We start from the raw sequence: 22,898 nt of genomic DNA, 5'->3' as shown, positions 1-22,898 counted from the left end.
GTCGAGTTCTCTCCACTCCTGACGGTCACAGGTGTCACAGCGATTGGTTCCTCGGGTCTGTCGCCGCTCACAGCCAACACCCCGGCCCGATTCCTTTCTACACCTGTGTCCCGAGAACGCCGCCATCTGGCGGGATCGCCCAGTGATCCCTCCAAGGTCTGTAGGATGATGTCGTCACTTACCTCCAAAGTCTACAGTGCCACCGGACAGGCCGCTTCAGCCTTGCATGCCAAGTTCATCAGACCAAGGCACTTGGGTAGTCCTGACCCCGACGTGTTGCAGGAACTGCGCTCAGCGTCCGACCTCGCCCTCAGGGCCACGAAGGTCACAGCGTGGACACTCGGGCAGGCGATGGTTCAGGAACGACATCTGTGGCTGAAACTGGTCGAGATACAGGACGTGGACAAAGCACGCTTCCTCAACGCCCCGCAGGAAGCGCACGCCCCATCTCACAAACATTCTCCTGGACCCGGAAGGCTTTCGGGTATCTCGCAGACATATATTCCCTTAGTAGCGCTGTCAAAGCTGACACCCAAACACTCGGCTCTGAAGAAAAATCTGAATCAGTGTATGCATTCCAGCTCCGCTTTTATACCCACAAATTCCACTCCCCAATTCTCATTGGCTTTTTCTCAAAGTTTGAGACAACGTTGAGTGAGTGACAGAAGGGAAAGAAATTGAATTACAGTAATTAATTACTTAGTAATGCATTGCACCCTGCTTATAATAATAAATAAACATTATATTAACATTAGATAACACAATAAATATTGTTAAACCTGGCTCCAAGATGCAGCATAAAGGGAAAGCAACACAAATTGGTAATCTAGAAAAAGTATTTATTAACACAAAGCAACGGCAACATAATCAGAACAGCAGTAATCAGTTGTGTCAGTCAGTCATGTATATAAATGTATGAACGTGAAGTGTTGTATCAGTGAGTGTATGGATGCTCAATAAAAACAACAGCCAAAATTGAAATGGGGGCTGGCAGATGGCCTAAGCAGCAACCACAACTAGCAGAAGCACAGCGTTTAAATCGGTCACCGCAACAAGGCTCATGTGCGCACAAACCACGACACAATCACATCAACTGAACCTGCAAAGAAAGAAAAGAAAACACATGGGTACCACACTGACTGGGCCATAATAATATTAATTTATTAATATATAATTATACTGTATCTGTATACTGCCCTGACAGTTTATAACAATTAAAAACTTTATAAAATTGATACATTTATATGAATCGCAGTTCACCTCAGCATTCTCTTCTGTCCTGCTGTCGATATCAAGAACAGCCATTGAGTGTCCCACCATCATCCGAGTTTGCCAGAAATTCATCCGTATCTTCAGAGGAGACAGTGTGTCTGCAACACATCGCTAAAACAAACGGAATATCTCAAATTGAAGCTGATGTGATCGTGTAGAGTTTTAAAAGCTCAAGCTGTGATAGACAACACATACTGGCATGAAGATTGGGAAGGTGAAACAGGAAAAATCATCATCCAGCAGAATGAACCTCTGCAGAGTTCTAGATGATGAATGATTTGGATCAAAGAATGCTCGACTTGTTTTTGTTAAATCATCCAAGTATAGGTTGATCGTTACATTCAGACTCCGTATTACTGATCCTGAGAGAGATGAAAGAGGTAAGACATCATTACAGTGAGTTTTCCATTGTTTTGATCACCTGCAGTGCGAAAACCGTAAGTTCGATCAGTTAAAAAAGTCAAAGCACACTATTCCAGAACAATCTGAAGGTCTGCACCAAGTTTGGTGAATGTAGCTTTAAAGCTCTAGAAGGAGTCCGTTTTAGAAATTTTGGATTAGGGTTTCTCAAAAAACAGTATGTCAGTATGTTGGCTTCAACTTAATGGAACAATTGAAAATGAAATAGAAGTCAAATGTATGAACTATAATAGCGTAACATTACCTGTGCTAATGGTCCTCTCCGTCACATTGAAACAAGAAGTGAGGTTAAATGCGAGAAACACATCAGCACTCGGACATTCAAAGTCCTTTAGACTGATTTCATGCGGGTTGCAACTCAGTTGTGAAGATACAGATATCACCGGCCGAGCTCTGAGATAAAGATGAAGATAAATTAGTGAATAACTAACAGTATCAAGTAGACACACGGATTGATTTTGTTATTTCAACTGATGTTGAAAGTGAATATTTCATTTATAATAGTGTTGTGAAAAGTCCTACTTCAGCAGTACGATCGCTCCTTGAGCTCCGACTACAATATCAGGCAGATTATCATCGCTCATGTCCATCTGACCTGATAGAGACACTCCAAACTGATGTATCCCAGGAAGAACTGACTGTGCTGGAATCCGCTAAACACACAGACACATGTTTTTCTGTCATAGTGGAGACTTTCCATTGATTTTCTACTGAGCTGATGATATTTTCGGCATTTTATACACACAAGTTTGTTCTGCTGGTTAGTTTTGTTCAGCTGTGCATTAAAGCTCGTGTTCCTCTGACCTGAGGAGTACGTGTCGGGTGGATGCCGTGTTTCCTCTCGCCGAGGTAAATGTAAACAACTCCCCATTCATCCTCCAGTGGCGCCCCAACAGCTACATCCGGCACACTGTCTCCATTCAGGTCCTTTAGTGACGCCAACGATGCAGCAAACCTGCCAGTTGTTGACTCGCTCACAGTGAGAATCTGCTGCAGAATGAACTACAGACAGAACAAGAATGATGAATGATGACATAAACCAACATGAGCAGCTGCTGAGAGAGGTGAAACTGTAAGTACCTGCTCCGTTAAAGCGTAAACGTACATACGTCCTTCTCTCCTCGGATGAGGCTGGGAAAACAATGGCGCTCCGACAAGGAGAAAATCTGTGTTTCCATCCAAGTCGACATCTAACAAACTTAAAGATGCTCCAAAATATGATCCAATCTAAAAATCACAAAATGAGCATAATATCAAGTCAAGTCGAGTGGTTTTTATTGTCGTTCGACCATATACAGTTAGTACAGTACACAGCGAAATGAGACAACGTTCCTCCAGGACCATGGTGCTACATATAACAACATAGGACAAACACAGGACCACATGAAACTACACAGACTAAATAATAATACGACATAAAGTGCACGTAGTGCAAAACAGTACTGGGACCGTACAATAAATTACTAAAAGGAACAGAAAATAGACACAGTAAGAGACAGTGCAGTGCAGCCCAGTACACATTTGTAATGAATAGTGCAAAAAGATGACACTTTCTAAAAAAAAATGCCAAATATAAACATAGCATACTATGAAATAGTGTTCTATGGACACAGCAGTTATTGAGGTATCAGCCAGGTAAAGTGACAATGAATTAAAGTGCAACTCTGGACATGTGCTAAAGTTGGATGGTGTACAGGTGTGTGTGTGTGTCAAACCAGTCTCTGAGTGTTGAGGAGTCTGATGGCTTGGGGAAGAAGCTGTTACACAGTCTGGCTGTGTGGGCCCAAATGCTTCTGTACCTGTTGCCAGACGGCAGGAGGGTGAAGAGGTTGTGTGAGAGGTGTGTGGGGTCAGTCCACAATGCTGGTTGCTTTATGGATACAGTGTTTTCTGTAAATGTCTTTGATGGAGGGAAGAGAGACCCGATGATCTTCTCAGCTGTCCTCACTATCCTCTGCAGGGCTTTGCGGTCTGAAATGTCCGAAATGTCCCAAACCAGGCAGTGATGCAGCTGCTCAGGATGCTCTCAATAGTCCCTCTATAGAATGTAGTGAGGATGGGGGTGGGAGATGTGCTTTCCTCAGCCTTCGGAGAAATTAGAGACGCTGCTGGGCTTTCTTGGTAATAGAGCTGGTGTTGAGGGACCAGGTGAGGTTCTCCACCAGGTGAACACCAAGGAATTTGGTGCTCTTGACGATCTCCACAGAGGAGCCATCGATGTTCAGCGGAGAGTGTTCACCTTGTGCTCTCCTAAAGTCAACAACCATCTCTTTTGTTTTGTCTACATTCAGGGACAGGTTGTTGGCTCTACACCAGTCCGTTAGCCGCTGCACCTCCTCTCTGTATGCTGACTCGTCGTTCTTGCTGATGAGACCCACCACGGTCGGTGTCATTGGCGAACTTGATGATGTGGTTCGAGCTGTGCAATGCTGCACAGTCGTGAGTCAGCAGAGTGAACAGAAGTGGCCCTGGGGGCCCCAGTGCTCAGTGTGGTGGTGTTGGAGATGCTGTTCCCGATCCGGACTGACTGAGGTCTCTCAATCAGGAAGTCCAGGATCCAGTTGCAGAGGGAGGTGTCCAGGCCCAGTAGGTTCAGCTTTCCAATCAGGTGCTGAGGAATTATTGTGTTGAATGCTGAGCTGAAGTCTATGAACAGCATTCGAGCGTATGAGTCCTTATTGTCTAGGTGGGTGAAGGCCAGATGGAGGGTGGTGGCGATGGCGTCGTCAGTTTGGACGGTTTGGACGATACTCGAACTGCAGTGGGTCTAGTTAGGGGGCAGCTGGGTCTTAATGTGCCTCATGATGAGCCTCTCGAAGCACTTCATGATGATGGGTGTAAGTGCAACAGGGCGGTAGTCATTGAGGCAGGATACTGAAGACTTCTTTGGCATGGGGACGATGGTGGTGGACTTGAAGCACATTGGAACAACGGCACTGCTCAGAGAGATGTTGAAGATGTCAGTAAGAACATCTGCCAGCTGGTCTGCACATCCTCTGAGCACTCTGCCAGGAATGTTGTCTGGTCCAGCAGATTTCCGTGGATTGACTCTACGTAGAGTTTTCCTCACATCAGCTGTGGTAAGACAGAGCACCTGGTCATTGGGAGAGGGGTGGTCTTCCTCACCACCATGTCGTTCTACACTTCAAACCTAGCGTAGATGTCGTTCAGTGCATCTGGAAGGGAGGCATCTTTGTCACAGGCAACAGATGTTGTTCTGTAGTTGGAGATGGCCTGGATGCACTGCTACATGTGCTGCATGTCGCTGCTGTCCTGGAAGTGACTGTGGATTCTCTGGGCGTGTGCGCTTTACCTCTCTGATGGCCGGAACAGTTTGGCCCTCGCTGTTCTTAGGGCCACCTTGTTGCCTGCTCTGAAGGCGAGTCTCGGGTCCTCTGCAGTCATCCACGGCTTCTGGTTGAGGCGTGTGGTGATGGTCTTGGAGAAAGTGACGTCATCAATGCAATTGCTGATGTAGCTGGTCACTGATGCTGTGTATTCCTCCAAGTTGGTAGAGTCGCCATATGTTGCAGCCTCCCTTAACATGTGCCAGTCAGTACACTCAAAACAGTCCTGAAGCGCAGAGATGGCTCCTGCAGGTTTTCACCTGCTTCTGGAGCGGTTTTGTGTGCCTGACGAGCGGACTGTATGCTGGAATTAGCATAACAGATATGTGGTCTGAGCAGCCAAGGTGGGGGCGGGGCTCTGCCCAGTAAGCGCCTGGGATGTTTGTGTAAACAAGATCAAGCGTGTTCCACCTTTCGTTGCAAAGTCCACATACTGATGGAATTTAGGGAGCACTGTCTTGAGATTCGCATGGTTGAAATCTCCGGCGACAATAAACAGTCCGTCAGGGTGAGCGTTCTGCAGTTCGCTAATAGCCCCATACACTTCACAGAGCGCTTCCTTCACGTTAGCGCTGGGGGGAATGTAAACTCTGGTTATGATAACAGTGGTGAATTCCCGTGATAAATAAAAAGGTCTGCATCTAACAGTCACAAGCTCCACCAGCGATGAGCAGTAGCTAGAGACTAGCATAGAGTTCTTGCACCATTCCGTGTTGATGTAAACACACAAGCCACCACCACGAGTCTTACCGCAGAGAGCTGTATTTCTGTCGGCACGAAGCGAGGCGAGCCCGTCTAGCTGAATAGCGGCGTCCGAACACTGTCGCTGAGCCACGTCTCTGTGAAAACAAAGGCACAGCAGTCTCTAAACTCACGCTACGTAGTCTGCTGGAGTCGGATGCAGTCCAGTTTATTATCCAGGGAGCGAACATTTGAGAGCAGCAGGGGCGAAAATTTCATCAAAATGTTGGGGGGGACAATAAACATAACAATTCTCAAGAGCAATTTTTGAAGGGGACACCAAGGTTTTTTTTGTTGTTGCCCGTTTGCATTTGTATCATTTTATTTAATAAACAATTATTTTAAGAATATATCATTCTATTATTTACAATACACATATTTTAATGATATTTTAGGGGGACAACCCTCAGATGGGGGTCCTGACCCCCGACTCCCAGCGATTTCGCCTATGGAGAGCAGGATAGACGGGAGAGCCGGCCGGCTAGGGTTTGTTTTAGCCTAGCATGGACCCCCGCCCTCTTGCCGCTTCGCTTCCTCTCCCCGACCACCGGCATCAGGCGACGCCGAGGACTGGAGGCCTGGTCTCCGCAACAAGCCGAGGTCGCGTAGCTTCTCTTGCAGATCATCATGCAGCTTGGTTGTTGCATGAGTCTTATATTTGAGCAGTGTCTGGCGATGGTAAACACGAACACCGGTTGCTCTGATGTCCATGTGCTGTAAAAGTTAGGCTAAGTAACAAAAATAGCACCATTTTGGATCCGGAGTGGCCGCTGCGTGCTACCGCCGCCATCTTGGATAAAAAAATATGTATCTAATGTCATGTTAATGTTATTGCTAATGTAGTTCACAGGGTCTAAAACAATAACCATGTGTAAATGTGTCTGAGTGTCAGTGCAGACTGTAAACTGTACTATCACTGACCTGTTCTCCCGTGATTCTCCCCGTCACTCGCCATGTATTTTCAGTGTTAGTGAAGAGGGTCACCAGACCCCTGTCTTCAAAGGACGGACCCCCAGAGAACAGAAGAGACACGTCACCTCTGTGTCCCACCACAGTAGAGTAACCTGAACAACATCAGCACTGGTCAAAAGCACTAGGGTTACGTTACTAACCCTAACATTAAAATTAAATTAAATAAAACTTAAACAAAAGACACAATGAAACATGAACACACCCATGTAAGAGTCTTTACTGAGAGCTGCATCTTTAATCTCTGTCTTTCTGAATCCAGATCCCGAATCAGTCACTTCATACAGAACTCCACACTGTTCATTAGATCCAACCGAACCCACAATCACAGAGTCCTGAGAAAAAAACATCAAAATCACCTTTTACTCTTAGCTGTGACTGGTTAATGGTACCACACATACACAGTTTGTATGTGTGTATATATACAGTATATATATACAGTATATATACAGTATATATATATATATATATATTTACCAGGGCTAGTTGTAACACTTTTTACTCCAGTGAATATTTCTCGGGGGACAGTAAGATTTCTGTATAACTGCACACCTTTTCTAGGTCAGTACTTTTGTACCACACAAAATAAAATCTCAATATCTTCTTTTCCCTGTTATTTTTTTATTGGGGAGAAATGCAGTTATAGCAGTGAACAGTATAATAAATATATTTGTTCGAAAGCACTTTTCATACAAAGCACAAAGCTTAACCCTATAAAGGCTATATGAAACAATAGTCAGTAAACTCACATTTTTAAAGAGTTTTATTAGAAACAGGAAGGCAAAAGGGTCCTATAAGCTGGCTGGGGGCCCTCATAGACACAGGGCCCTATTGAGGGGGCCTTGCTGTGGGGGCCACATATTCAAGCAAATATAAACATAAAGTTGATGGGTTGCCAGATCTTTCAGCCCAGGTGTTTATGAGTTACTGTGTGGTCATTCGAGCAGGTTCAGTAATTTTTCATATTTGCAACTCAATATGAAATACTGGAATAACAGAAATAATAATAATCTCGTACCTTGTTGGAGACCACACTGAATCCTCTCGAAGATATCTCATTCTGTCTGTCTGAGGTGAGAGCTCAGTGACCCTGAAACCAAAGCAGATCCTTCAACAGGTAAAACTTACAGTGATTGTACTTGTACTTCAAATATTAATTTAGATTGCACCTTCAACGCTGTTGATCTTGTTTTTCAGGTCGTCAATAATTCCATTGAGTCCAGCGTAATCTTGAATGTAGAATGTGTTGTTTTGTTTTGGTACTGAAGCCAGACTAGTGAGTTTCTTCAGATCAATATTTCCAACCTGACAAACAGAAGATTTAAATGTGTTACGCAATGTAATATTCTCAACGTTAAAAATATTGTGAATTATTTGTATTTTTTTTTCACAAACTTCCCTATTTTCTGATTGATTCAGTCTGATTTGTTTACAGAATAAACCGCTGTGGCAGGGAGGAGGGCGGGGCCGGGTCGTGATTCTACACACCCGGTCTCTTATCAGGCTAATCAAGCCCCTGAGAGGGATAAAGGCTGACTGCGGAGGATTGTGAGAGGGAGAGAGAGATCGTTTACAGACATGTCCGTCATGTTTGTCTTTTGTTTAAGTGAATCATTAAAATATTATTTATGTCGTCAAGCCGGAAATTCGGGAAGGAGGAGGGATACGCCGTAGTAGAGTTCACACCACTACCTTCCACTCCAACGGTGCAGCCGCGGCCATCTGCCGTGGGACGAGGAGCCCGGCCGCCTGGATGCGGAAGAACGGCCGCCAACCGCGAGTGGAGAAGGGGCTCCTAACCGACCACCTGGAGCTGTCGGGGCCCCTACCAGCCGCTGAAACGCGCCGGGGTCTGAGACAGCCGACCGCGAGCGGGGAGGGGCTCGCTGCCGACTGCCTGGAGCGGGAGAACCGCTGCTAGGGGCGGGGGAGACCCCTTTTGTTCACCGAGAACGTGGCGGGGAGTTCCGTCCGCCAGGGGCTGGAGGATTGCCTCCGATCCGCCCGTTAGAGGGTGGAGGAGTGGCCGAGGAACAAGCTGCGGCGTATCTGAGAACTGGCGAGTCTCTCTCGCCTCTCTCTCTCTCACTGCCGCTCCGCGTTGGCCTTTTCCCTCTGGTTTAAATTTTACAGTGTTTTTTGGGGGGGTACTACATTGTTACAGGAAGTACCCCCTATTTAATTATTTCTGTTTCCCTCCCCTTGTTCCCTCCCTCATCCAGGTGGACAGGAATGACCTCCCGGCAGACGGGGCTAAAGGCCCGGGGCTAAGGGGGGGAGTGTACGTCATGCCTGGGGCTCCCCAGCCTGAGAGAACGAGGGAGGAATGTGGCAGGGTGGAGGGCGGGGCTGGGTCGTGATTATACACACCCGGTCCCTTATCAGGCAAATCAAGCATCCGAGAGGGATAAAGGCCGACTGCGGAGGATTGTGCGGGAGAGAGTGATAGTTTACGGACATGTCCGTCATGTGTGTGTTTTTGTCTTTTATTTAAGTTTCTTTTTAAACTATTATTTATATTATCAAGCCGGTTCTCGCCTCCTCCTTTTCATTGAACTGCGTTACAACCGGTTCTTACAAAGTTGATTCGGTTAAAAAATCTGACTGATCTTGTTCTCAAATTAACATCTCGCTGGAGGGAGATTATTAGTGAATAATGACTTTAGTCTTACGGCTTTAGAAGACATGAAATATAGCACACATGTCTTCCGGACTAGTTTTATGCTATTTTGTCATTTTTGAGACTTGACAAACATGGTCACTGTGAACTGTCATTGTATGGAAAGAGTTTCTTCTCGTCTTCAACAGAGTAAATAACAGAATACAGGTTTGGGACATCCTTATGAAGAGTTATTATGCTTATTAATAAGTCTTTGCATAGATGCAGAATTCATGTTTAAGGACTCACCCCAATAACAAAGCGGAGGATATTTTGTTCATCACAGCTTTTGAGGATATTCTTAGTATCCCTATCAGTAGGGTCTCCATCTGTGATAATCAGCAGAACTTTTGTAGCTTTCAGATCTGCTCCAGATGATTGATTATTGAAGAGGTTACTTCTGTGGAACCAATAAAACAACACTGACACAAAAACAAACAGCTGAACTCATGTTGGATCATAAATCAAGTATTCCCCACAACATTAACATCTTGTTAAAGGTGCATATCCACAAGCAGGAATCTGGTCACCCTATGTATGGACCTACAGAGCTGAAATATTCTTCTAAAAATCTTAATGAGTGTTCAGCAGAAGAAAGAAAGTCAACCACGTCTGGGATGCATGAGGGCGAGTAAATGATGAGAGAAGTTACATTTTTGGGTGAACTGTCCCTTTAACAAATGGAAACTTCTTGTAGTGGGACAAAAAAAAAAGGATGGACTCACAAAACATAGTTGATTGCAGAGTGTGTGTTTGTCAAAGTCGACATCTGAGGCTCTTTATTAAGTTTTTCTTCAGCTGTGTTGTTCAGAAAGTCATTGAAGTCAAACACTGTCCGACTTCTGCTAGAAAACTGAACTGCAGCAAACTGATCATACAAGTACAGCACAAACTGTTAATATCATTACTACAAAAGCCCTGAACCGCAAGGTGACATTATTATAATTATTTTAAATGGATCCGTCCTCTCTGAAATGTGTTTTTCCCCACTGGAAACACATGAGATTGTTTTTCACCTTGTGTTTCAGAGCTTCTGTACATTAAACATATCTGCACTTCTACTGTATTTACACAATGCATATATGCAAATGGAAGAAGTAAGGGGCTGATTTTGGTGTTCAGTTAAAGTACCGTGCATTACTGTAGTGTTTTCGACGTGTAATACTGTGATGTTCTTTAAAGGTCTGTTGCACAGAACTTGTGTGTTGTGAGCTCACAGTCATGAATCATTCTTTACCTTTATGGATGAATTTGAAAAACTTCTCATAATGTCTTTTATGAAGGGTTTGTTCATATCAAACTCCATAGATTTCATACTATTGGATCCGTCGAACAGAAACACCACATCCACATTCACCACATTTGTGCATTCTGCAGAAAAATCAGGAAATGCATTTTATTATTCAAATTAAAATGAACAAAAAATAATTACTTTTCCAAAGGATTCCTGATATAAAATGTGTGTGAGTGTGTGTGTGTGCGTGTTTTTTTGTGTGTGTGTGTATGTGTGAAATCGTCTAGGTTACGTATGTAACCTCCATTCCCCGATGGAGGGAACGAGACGTTGTGTCGGAGAAGCGACACTAGGGGTCTCTCTTGAGTGCTGAAATAAGCCTCTGACTTATGAGAAAAGGCCAATGAACAGTATTTGCATACCCCGCCCCCGGACATATGGGTATTTAAGCGGGCAAATACGGGAGATCATTCAGAAAATTTATTCGGAGCCGATAGTCGTGTATGCATTCTGCTTCGAGTTACACACACCAGTTTCCGTGTATTCCTCTGATGATCTGCATGCTGTTGGATTTGACGGCTTTCTCTTTTCCTGGCTGTGCATTGTTGCCCCTGGGCGCTTCGACAGCGCAGATAAAACTCGAAAGAGTTTTTATAAAAGAGTTATTTTATTTATAAGAGTAATATCCTCTAAAAGAGCAAAACACAGCGACGTTGAACATCCTTTTCAGGACGCGTCTTTCTCAAGATGCCTTTCCACACCTGTGTTGTTCCTGGATGCGGTAGAGTGCTCTCCGCTTCAGATGGCCACAGGCGTTGTCTCGTGTGTCTGGGCAGCGATCACACCGAGGCTGCGTTTGTGGATGGCTCATGTTCTTACTGCGAGAACATGACCATGACAACGTTGCGTTCGCGGCTTGCTTTCAACAGAAAGCTCACAGCCTCGCCCCCCCCAGGTCCCGTTTTTCCCGGAAGTGCATGATGAGCTGACGTCATCGTGGAGAGGGCCCCTCTCCTCTCGTCAAAGTGCCACCCGCTCATCCGCTCTCGCCACCCTCGAAGGCGGAATGCGCCACGGGTACACGGCGATTCCCCAGGTGGATAGGGCAGTTGCGCTACACCTTTGCCCCGGAAGCCCTATCACCTGGCGGGGCCGCCCTGTACTCCCCTCCAGGCCCTGTAGGACAACATCCTCGCTGACCGCGAAGGCCTACAGCGCTGCTGGACGCGCCGCTTCCGCCCTGCACGCCATGGTCCTCCTGCAAGTCCACCAGGCCAAGGCTCAGAAACATGCACAGGGGTGGCCCTGATCCCGATGTGCTGCAGGAACTGCGCTCAGCGACCGACCTCACCCTGAGAGCGACGAAGGTCACAGAGCAGTCACTCTGGCAGGCGATGGCCACGCTTGTGGTCCAGGAACATCACCTATGTTTGAACTTAGACTCGCTTCCTGAATGCCCCTGTCTCCCAAACTAGAGGCGTGGCTTTCAATGCGCAACCCGTCACGCTGGCTGCACCGGACCATTCCACTCGGTTACGCAATTCAGTTTGCCAGGCCTCCGCCCCACTTCGCGGGCGTCCGTTTTTCCGCAGTACACGGCGAGCATGCCAGTTCCCTGTGCACGGAAATCGCTACTATTTTACTCAAAGACGCGATAGAGCCTGTCCCTCCAACCGAAATGAAGACAGGTTTCTACAGCCCTTCATTGTACCCAAGAAAGGCGGCGGCTTACGACCGATCTTGGACCTGCGAGTTTTCAACCGGGCTCTGCTGAAACTCCCGTTCAAAATGCTCACGCAGAAACAGATTCTGACTGGCGTCCGGCATCTAGATTGGTTCGCAGCGGTAGACCTGAGGGATGCGTACTTTCACGTCTCCATTTTGCCACGACACCGACCCTTCCTACGGTTCGCCGGCCAGGCGTATCAGTACAAAGTCCTCCCCTTCAGCCTGTCTCTGTCCCCTCGCGTCTTCAGGAAAGTCACAGAGGCAGCCCTTGCCCCGCTCCGAGAAGCCGGCATCCGTATACTCAACTACCTCGACGACTGGCTCATCCTGGCCCACTCGCGAGAGTTACTATGCGCACACAGAGACCAGGTGCTCAGGCACCTCAGCCGTTTGGGGCTTCAGGTCAACTGGGAAAAGAGCAAGCTCACCATAGTTCAGAGCATCTCTTTTCTCGGTATGGAGTTAGACTCAGTCTCAATGTCAGCACGTCTCACCAACGTGCATGCACAGTCAGTGATGAAATGCCTCGCTTCCTTCAAGCCAGGGACTATGGTCCCTTTAAAACTTTTCCAAAGGCTCCTGGGGCATATGGCGTCCTCCGCGGCGGTCGCGCCACTGGGGTTGATGCATGTGAGACCACTTCAGCACTGGCTTCAGACTCGAGTCCTGAGACGAGCATGGCGGCGCGGCACACACCATGTGATGATCACCACCGCCTGCCGCCAGACACTCAAACCCTGGACAGACCTCTGCTTTCTACGTACAGGAGTACCCTTGCAGCAGGTGTCCCGACGCGTCCTGGTCACGACCGACGCCTCCAGATCGGGTTGGGGCGCCGTGTGCAACAGGCACGCAGCCGCGGGCCGTTGGAAAGGGGCCCGCTGCGCTGGCACATTAACTGCCTAGTGTTGCTGACTGTTTTCTTTGACCAGAGGAAGTTCCTCCCATTATTTCGGGACAAACATGTCCTAGTCAGGTCAGACAGCACCGCAGTGGTGGCGTACATAAATCACCAAGGTGGCGTACACTCCCATCATATGTCACGACTCGCCCGTCGTCTCCTCCTTTGGAGCCAGCAGCGACTCAAGTCTCTGCGTGCCACTCACATCCCCGGCGACCTCAATGTGATAGCGGACGCGCTGTCACGACAACACTTGCCAGTCTTCACCCAGTGGAGAGTGAAGGCTTCACCCCCAGTCAGTCCAGCTGATTTGGGAGCGGTTCGGCAAGGCCCAGGTAGACCTGTTTGCCTCCCAAGAAACCTCCCACTGCCCGCTCTGGTACGCCCAAACAGAGGCTCCCCGCGGGGCAGATGCACTGGCACACAGCTGGTTAAGTTATTAGCTTGTTTCACCTTTGTTTTGATATCCAGTTCTGTTCTCCCTATATACACATTTTTTGTTTGTATCCCTTATTAAATCTGCATTTGGGTTCATCACCTCTGTTGTTCTGTTCCTCTAAGCAGAACAGAAGAATAGACCATTGAGAGAATGAACCCAGAATGAACCCAGCAGAAGCAACGTCTCACATCGAGCCTTAACCGAACTTGAACATCATCTCCAGTGACACGAAAGTATGCTTGATGAAATGCGGTGCCTCCTGGAAAGACTAGTGAATATTCCACCCATCACCTAATCATCCATACCGGATGCCTTCACAGATTCTACAGCATCCGCAACAGCTCCTCTTCTCCATCTCTTCCAACATTAATCAGCCCAAAGGCATCACAGGCAAATTTATCTGGCTTAGCAGAAGATTGCAGAGGTTTTCTTCTACAGTGTTCCTTGGTGTTCTAGACACAACCCCAGCGATTCAATAATGATTGCTCAAAGATCACTTTTATCATCTCCCACCTCACCGGAAAGGCTCTTCAATGGGGAGATGCAATGTTGAAACAGGGAAGCTCCATTATGCAATCCTTTGGGGCTTTCACAACGCACTTCTAGGAGGTATTCGATCTATTCGCGGGGATTTCCACGCCGGTGAGCAACTTAGCCATTTTAATCAGGGAAAGTTTTCAGTCCCTGAGTACTCCCTATGCTTCCGCATGTTAGCCTCAGCCAGCCATTGGAATGAACCAGCGCTAATTATCCGCCATCAACAAGGTTTGAATATAGCTCCATCCTGCAGGGCTTCCATGGCCTCATGTCCCAGACCAGTCACAGCCAACGAGCCAACACTCATGCCTGCCATGGTCAACGAGCCAGTTCTTGAAGCCCCGTCCATCCCAGAACCAGCATTGCAAGCCTCGTCCGTCCCAGAGCCAGCGCTTGCTGAACTGTTAGATCTGGAGCTGTTTCCTGTCCTTGTGCCCACCCCGAATACCCTTCCTCCTCCGCTGGTTCCGTCCAGCCCTTCTGCTCCCCTGGTTCCATCCAGCATGATGGACATTCGTCCTCTGCTGGTCCTGCCCAGGACATTAGCTGCTTCTTCCTCCTCCTGATCAGCCAGTTCTCTGTGGCATTAAAGATGAAAAGAACTGTTAGCCGTTCCGACTCCGCCTTGCTGATCCTCGGCTCCAAATTGGTCCTCCAGCCTGTCGCCTCCACCGGGGTTCCTCGTCCCTCCAGCTCCACCTTGGTCTGTCGGTCACCTGGCTACGCCTTGGTTCTCCGGTCCACCAGTTACGCCTCGGTCCTCAGAGCCTCCGGCTCCACCCTGGTTTCTAGGATCTCCAGCTCTGCCTCCTATGTCTACGTCTCCTATGGGTTCACCTCCTGAGTCTCATTGGGCTCAACCTCTTAAATCCTCCTCACATTCCTCCAAGCCTTCCATGGCAGTCAACAAACCTGATCCTCCTCCTAAACTTCCTGACCCTCCGCCAACAATCTCCTTGCCCCCTGATTCTCATCCTAGGCCTCCTGACCCTGTCCCTGCCTTGTGGCCACCTCCCAGGCCTCCTGATCATCAATTGGTTCCTCCCTGGCATTCGGCATCATCCTCTTCATTTTGGGCTTCGGGTGCCGTCCATGGAGGTGGGTACTGTCAGGCCCTCATCAGACTCTGCTCCCTCTCTTCCCTGCTCCAACTCTCCCGAGTATTGATTACACTCACCTGATCTCCATCAGTCACCTCATCAAAGACAATATAAATACTCCCCTCTAGCTCCAAATCTCTGTGTAGTCTCGTTTGGACTCACATGTGTAACACTCATCCTTTTGACTTTCCCTGAAGATAATCTACAATGTTTGAGTTAAGTTATTAATTTGTTTGACTTCACCTTTGTTTTGATATCCAGTTTTGTTTTCCATTTATACCCGTGTTTTGTTTGTATCCCTTAATAAATCTGCATTTGGGTTCATCACCTCTGTTGTCCTGTTCCTCTGAGAGTAACAGACACATGGTTTATTTGTATGTATTATTTAACATTAATGGACATAACTATTATAATATTGAATATATACAGTATATATGAAATTATTTATTATAATTAATTTGATACTATACATTTATGTTAATGAGCTGATAGCTCATTGGATGATGAAACATTGTATATATTTTTAAATGTGTATCTACTGTAAATACTAAAAATCTCAGACTAAAAAGGTTCAAGAAACAAAATGAATTTTAACAAATGAAATTTTTAGTAGAGCTAAACCAAAAACCAGAACAAAGTGATTTTCAATTGTTCTGGAGTGAAAATGTTATTTCTAAAAGCTGGTAACTGGTTATAACTGGTTAATTTAACTTTCATGAAACTAAAGGCCAAAGGGTTTATCACAGAACATTTCTGGAACTACAATCACTTCATGTTGCCCGAAAAAGAAGCATGTGCTTTGATACTGAAGGAAACTGTTGCATCACACATTTCTTTGCCCATTGTGGATGTTGCATTCTGTGAATGAAGAACTTTAACAACTTTATATAATTATTACATATACATGCACAGCTAATCCAGATACAATGAAAACATTATTAGAGATAAATGTACAGTTCTCAGTTGTTTCCATGTCAGAGATGATGCATTCATACAGATTCTATGCTGATAAATCCACCACACCAGAAATAATTTATTGCTTTTTTTAATCATATTTTGGTAAGGTAAGTGGCTTATTTTGGGCTTGTTTTTATAGACCATGTTGCTTGTTTCTCTTGTGAGATCTGGCAACACTGTGATTGGTATTTCACCCACCCATTAGCGCAAAGTAATGTCATTTTTAAAAGAATGTTATTAACCTTTCTTTCATTTTGTTCTAACTGGTAACCATTTGAAAAGGAGGCTGCGGAACTTTTCAACTGAAATGAATAATATATTGAAATGAAAAACATGTTGTTTTTTTGTCCCTGGTAAATTGGAAAATTCATGGGGCATACAGTATGTTGTCCCTCAACCGCTTGGCATGCAAAGTTTGAACACAAATTTTTTTTTTACTTTTACTTTTTGTCCAGTCTGTATTATTAGCATTAATGTATTGTCCCTTAATAATTTTAGATACAGTTCCCTATCTGTCACTCACTCAAAGTTGTTTCAATGTAGTGATGTCACCATGGTCCCTTTCTTCCCGGAGGTGCTTGAGGAGCTCACATTGTCATGGCGGGCAACTTTCAATGCCCAGACCCAATCTCTGAGCTCCTCCGCTCTCACTACTCTCGATGGTGGGGCTGCCAGGGGGTACTCGGCAATTTCCCAGGTGGAAAATGCAGTTGCGGTGCACCTGTGCCAGCAAAGCACCACAAACTGGCAGAACTGCCCGAAACACCCGTCCAGGGCCTTTAGGTTTACATCGTCACTGGCGACTAAGCCCTATGGTGCCGCTGGACAGGCTACCTCCGCATGCCATGGCTCTTCTGCAAGTGCACCAAGCCAAGGTGAGGAGAGAACTGCACAAGGGTATACATTGACCCGGAGCAGATCAATATCCCACACCCCGTCTGCTCATCGCCAGTGGCATCCCTCTGCAGCAACGGCACTGGCTCTGCCGCAACCCGGCATAGAGCCCTCGACAGGACACAGACGCCAACCCATCTCATGGCCGCCGCCAAGAACCCAAGGAAGGCTTCTAGGCGCCCCTGAGATGGGTGATCCAGGTACGTGGAGAGCCCGCTGCAGGCCTAGATACGGTAAGCAGACCACTCCATCCCCCGGTGGAGGGCTGGGAGGAGAATCCTTTGTTGCCTTTTCTTTGATTCGCCACATGCCTGAAAGGCTGCGGTACCCAACTTTTCAGAAAAGAAGTGGCTTCCTCATTTCCTGGGTCACAAATCCAGTGTTTATGGCAGTCATTATTGCGATCGTTGGACATCACGCATTTATGGCAGGCATGACGCTGTGGAGGCGGGCCCCCCGCCCCTGTGCGCCCAGCAGTGGCACAACACACCCACGTCCGGGTGGTTGTGATGGATTATGAGGACGGTTCCCTCCTCCCCCTTTGCTGATGGGTCCTATGGTGGTTACCCAGAGCCAGGTAAGTGCTTCTATGTCCCCAGACTCAGCATGGCCACAAGTTCAGGGTCCGAGTCCCCTCAAAGTGGTGCCTCCGTCTCTGCCCCGCCACAAGGCCCCACCTGCCAGTTCGTACAACGCTATTGTCTCCTTGGTCCCCCTCATCCGGAGATTGGGGGGGATGGCTTTTGCTCCCCAAGATAGCTGACCGGGACTGTCAAACTCGGCTATATGATTCAGTTCACCAGGCACCTGCCCGGGTTCAGCTGCATCCATTTTACCTCAACTGCAGGGCAAGAATGCCGCTGCCCTGTGTGCCGAGATCGCGACCCTTCTGCGGAACGACGCAGTAGAGGCTGTCACTCCAGCCTGAGATGAAGAAGGGTGGTGGTGTAGTGGTCTAAGCACATAACTGGTAATCTGGTAATCAGAATGACGCTGGTTCGAGCCCCACAGCCACCACCATTGTGTCCTTGAGCAAGGCACTTAACTCCAGGTTGCTCTGGGGGGATTGTCCCTGTAATAAGGGCTCTGTAAGTCGCTTTGGATAAAAGCATCTGCCAAATGCATAAATGTAAAATGTAAATGTACTTCATTGTAACAAGGAAAGGATGTGGGGCCTGCGGGGAGCCCCGTTTGAACCCTGGAGTTAGTTGAGCAAAAGGTGGTCTCTTGAAGACTGCCCTCCTGACTGAGCTCACATGCATCAAGAGGTTAGGGGACCTGCAGGGGTTCTCTGTCAGCGACACGTGCCTGGAGTTCAGTCCGGTATACTTTCACATTTTCCTGAGGCCCCGACCGAGCTATATGCCCAACGACCCCGTTTAGGGATCAGGTGGGGAACCTGCAAGCGAATCTGCCCCAGGAGGAGGCCTTTTCAATGCTGTGTCCGGTGCATGCTTTGTGCATCTACTTGGATCACATGCAGAGCTTTAGATGCTCCGAACAGCTCTTTGTCTGCTTCGGAAGACAACGGAATGGGAGCGCTTTCTCCAAACAGAGGATTGCCCACTGGGTCGTGGATGCCATCACTATGACATACCATGCCCAGGACGTGCCGCCCCCCTTGGGGCTTCGGGCACACTCCACCAGGAGTGTGGTGGCCCCTTGGCCCTGACCAATGGCGCCTCTTTAGTAGACATCGGTAGAACAGCGGGCTGGGCAACACCCAATACCTTTGCAAGGTTCCACAATCTCCAGGTTGGGCCGGTTCGTCCTGTGTGTTGTTAGGTACAAACAGGTACGTTTGCGGGACAACTGGCCAGGTATACCACTTGCGTATAGCGCCTTTCCAATCCTGGAGGGGGAGACGTACGCTTTTGAACCCCCAGCAGTGTTCATGAGACCGTGGGCCCTGGACATCCTTCCTCCTTAGCCCTCTGGTAGGCAGATTCACAGAGAAATGTGATGATGGCCCAGTATGTGTGCTAATAAGCCCTGTAATGGGGTAGGTGCTCCACATGCGCTGGTTGCCTCTTTGTAACCCCGTGTGATGTATCTTCCGTGAGACGGTTTCCCCGTTGGTAAACCTGCATCTTCCTTGGGTAGAGTCTCCCTCTGCCACCAGTTTACCTCTGGGTAGGACCTACCACGGGTACTTCTCCACATGCGACACTGCCGACAAGTCTCGGTAAGACCATGTGATATATTTCCACACAATTGCCTCCCCTTTGGGCAGGCTGTGGTCTCTGCAGTGTCTTCACCTTGGGAATCGACCCCCCACGCTGACACTTATATCCCCCAGCTGAATGATTTCCATTCATTTTTGAGGAGACAATAAGAAGAGAAGAGGCCACGGCTGGCCTGTCCCCATTTTTTGCAGTCGACTTGTCCCCGTGGTGCGGGGGAATGTACAATGCTCGTAGGAGCATGGATGGGGAGGTTATGTGATGGCCAGGTGCGCTGGCTACGAGACACGCAATGGTTTGCTCGTCTCGCACCGCCAGTCCACGTAACACAGTTCTGCTAGTTTTCGCATTTCATATAGGGACCCCTAGTGTCTCTACATTGAAACAACATTGAGTGAGTGATGGATAAGGAACGTCCTGGTTACTTTCGTAACCTCTGTTCCTGATGGAGGGAATGAGACGTTATGTCCCTCCTGACACAACACTGAACTACACACTGAAATGGCCGGGACCCTGTCTCAGCTCCTCAGCAAAAAACCTGAATGAGTGGTTGCGAGCCAGCTCCTTTTATACCCGTAAGTCCAGAGGAGTGACATTCAAATTCAACTCGCCAATTCCCATTGGCCTTTTCTCAAAGATCAGAGGTGTTTGGGGCTCCCAAGGGCGACCCCTAGTAACACTATATTGACACGTCTCGTTCCTTCCATCAGGGAATGGAGGATACGAAAGTAACCAGGACATTCCTAAATATTATTATTTATTTCACTATAATACTGTTGAAAATGAAAATGTAATTTATTACCGCTAAAAGTTATGTGAGACAAAAAGGTTTACTCATCATCTGTAACAACAAAAAACTTACATTTTTCGACTGCTTATTGCATCAATACAGGTGTGTAGGGAGAGTGACAGATGTGTACCTGGACTGGCCAGTAGCGTGCAGTGTAACAGATCTGTGCTGCAGGTGTACATGTCTCCAGATGAATTTCTTCCAAACGGGGCACCAACAATGATCCTGCAAAACCAACACAGCATCAATCATCCAAAAATAACAAATCATATATGAACCCGATCCTGAATAGATTACAATTAAATATAATGCATGAGTGTGTGCAAATAAATTGCTGCACAGGTTTAGCTGTACTTCTAAATGCCTTTTTGTTTTTGCTGTTCTCACAAATATAGTAAAAAAAAGACTTCTTAGGATATTTAAAGTGGACATCATTGAAAAGTCTCATAAATCAGCCATATCATGTTTAATCTAATAATGTCAACAGATTTGTGCCAGGGTTTGGGTTTAGTAAATGATCTTATGAAAAGCATGTGTCTACACTCACTGTTTTCCATGTTCAGACTCGTACTGATAAACGCTGTAACCGAAGAAATCTTCATGTTTCCCAGTAAAGCTCAGTGGATTCTCTATATCAATATTAAAGGCCTTCGACACTGTGAACACTAGAACAGAGAGAGAAAAATGCACAAACAACTGTTGAGTGTCATTTGAGGTTTTAGGAGAGAGTTGTGACATCAGCATCTAAATGAGTCCATATGTTTCTATCTAAACTGAACGGACATGAATCATCTAATGAAACTCTTAGCATGTATATAGACAGCGGTGTAGCAGTCATTTCAAAGGTGAGGACAGAATGATTAACGCAACATGAACATAAATATATAGGATTTATATGTTTCAATCGATTAAACATTTTAATTGCATTAATTGCATGAATGACCAGTGAATTTGAACTTTTGCATTTACACATTTAGACATTTGCTGTATGACAGACACAGCGTAAACACATTTGCCCTGTGAAAAAGTGCGGGGATGAACTTTGGTTTTATTAAAATTGTCCCCCGTGTTCTACGCCCTGGAGTATTGCACTCATGAATTCCTGACGGCATGCCAACACACCCACTTCCAAAGACTTTACAACACACACAGATATATTTACATACAGACGGTGCAGTAATATTTGCCTTGAGAGTGTCTTACCCCAAATAAACAACAGCACTGTCAATGTCTCCATGTTCATCTGTCCATCTACTGGAGAAGTGTGAGGGGCGTTCACACAGAACGTGTTTTTGTTCAAAAACTTGTTGAGCTTGTTACATAAAGGGAAAGCCCACCACCCACCCCACCTAACAATGCAATAATAGGAGGAACTCTTACTTTCTTTTTGATCTGACTTTTCTATTGGCTGTGAGGCATGTACAGAATATGGAGTGAGCAGAAAGTGTTACGGCTATTTGACCTCATTTACAAAATAAGTACAATAACAATACTTTAGTTTTATGGGCATGATTGTACCATGGGTTTCTTTGTTGTACTTTGAAGAAACATATAAATACTGTGCTATATGAATATTGTATTCACGCAGTAGTATCATGATACTGTATCAAATTGCCATCATTGTTTCACTGACAACATTCCTATATATACACTGGCAGCCAAACGTTTGGAATAATGTACAGATTTTGTTGTTTTGGAAGGAAATTGGTACTTTAATTCACCAAAGTGGCATTCAACTGATCACAGAGTATAGTCAGGACATCACTGATGTAAGAAACAGCACCATTACTGTTTGAAAAAAGTCATTTTTGATCAAATCTAGACAGCAGCATCACTCCAACACTTTATCCTTCAGTAATCATGATAAATTGTATTATAGAAATCACTTGCATTATATCAAACACAGTTGGATCATTAAAATAAGCTTAACATTGTCTTTGTGTTTGTTTTTTGAGTTGCCACAGTATGCAATAGACTGGCGTGTCTTAAGGTCAATATTAGGTCAAAAATGGCAATAAAGAAACAGCTTTCTCTAGAAACTCATCAGTCAATCAATGTTTTGAGGAATGAAGGCGATACAATGCTTGAAATTGCCAAAAAACTGAAGATTTCATACAAAGGTGTCACTACAGTCTTCAAAGACAAAGCACAACTGTCTCTAACAAGGACAGAAAGAGATGTGGAAGACCAGATGTGCAACTAAACAAGAGGATAAGTACATCAGAGTCTCTAGTTTGAGAAATAGACGCCTCACATGTCCTCCGCTGACAGCTTCATTGAATTCTACCCGCTCAACACCAGTTTCATGTACAACAGTAAAGACTCAGGAGGTCTTATGGGAAGAATTGCAAAGAAAAAGCCACTTTTGAAACAGAAAAACAAAAATAAAAAGGTTCGAGTGGGCAAAGAAACACAGACATTGGACAACAGATAATTGGAAAAGAGTGTTATGGATCTAAACCCCACTGAGCTTTTGTGGGATCAGTTAGACTGTAAGGTGCGTGAGAAGTGCCCGACAAGACAGACACATCTATGGCAAGTGCTACAGGAAGTGTGGGGTGAAAGATCAAGTGGTACAGGAAGTGTGAGGTGAAAGGTCAAGTGGTACAGGAAGTGTGGGGTGAAAGGTCAAGTGGTACAGGAAGTGTGAGGTGAAAGGTCACCTGAGTATCTGGACAAACTGACAGCTAGAATAAGAAGGATCTGTAAAGCTGTCATTGCTGCACA

General features: G+C 46.3%; 1 protein-coding gene across 1 annotated transcript; it reads right to left on the bottom strand.

Annotated features, from left to right (window-relative positions):
* Nucleotides 1–822: 822 nt before the first annotated feature.
* Nucleotides 823–21,502, bottom strand: LOC127651091 (integrin alpha-L-like). Its single transcript, XM_052136814.1, is given in 18 exon segments — nucleotides 823–1,099; nucleotides 1,261–1,383; nucleotides 1,468–1,634; nucleotides 1,937–2,085; nucleotides 2,215–2,345; nucleotides 2,497–2,694; nucleotides 2,773–2,919; nucleotides 6,702–6,844; nucleotides 6,955–7,084; nucleotides 7,768–7,832; nucleotides 7,834–7,839; nucleotides 7,919–8,054; nucleotides 9,658–9,808; nucleotides 10,134–10,276; nucleotides 10,646–10,779; nucleotides 20,302–20,396; nucleotides 20,719–20,836; nucleotides 21,375–21,502. Coding segments are annotated over 18 exon segments (2,085 nt in total). The 5' UTR covers nucleotides 21,409–21,502; the 3' UTR covers nucleotides 823–1,084.
* Between the last annotated feature and the right edge of the window lie 1,396 nt (nucleotides 21,503–22,898).

This window comes from Xyrauchen texanus, chromosome 10, assembly GCF_025860055.1.
Source record: "Xyrauchen texanus isolate HMW12.3.18 chromosome 10, RBS_HiC_50CHRs, whole genome shotgun sequence".
Lineage (NCBI taxonomy): Eukaryota > Metazoa > Chordata > Actinopteri > Cypriniformes > Catostomidae > Xyrauchen > Xyrauchen texanus.
The sequence above is the reverse complement of the archived record's forward strand: the minus strand, read 5'-3'. Positions and strand labels throughout refer to the sequence as shown.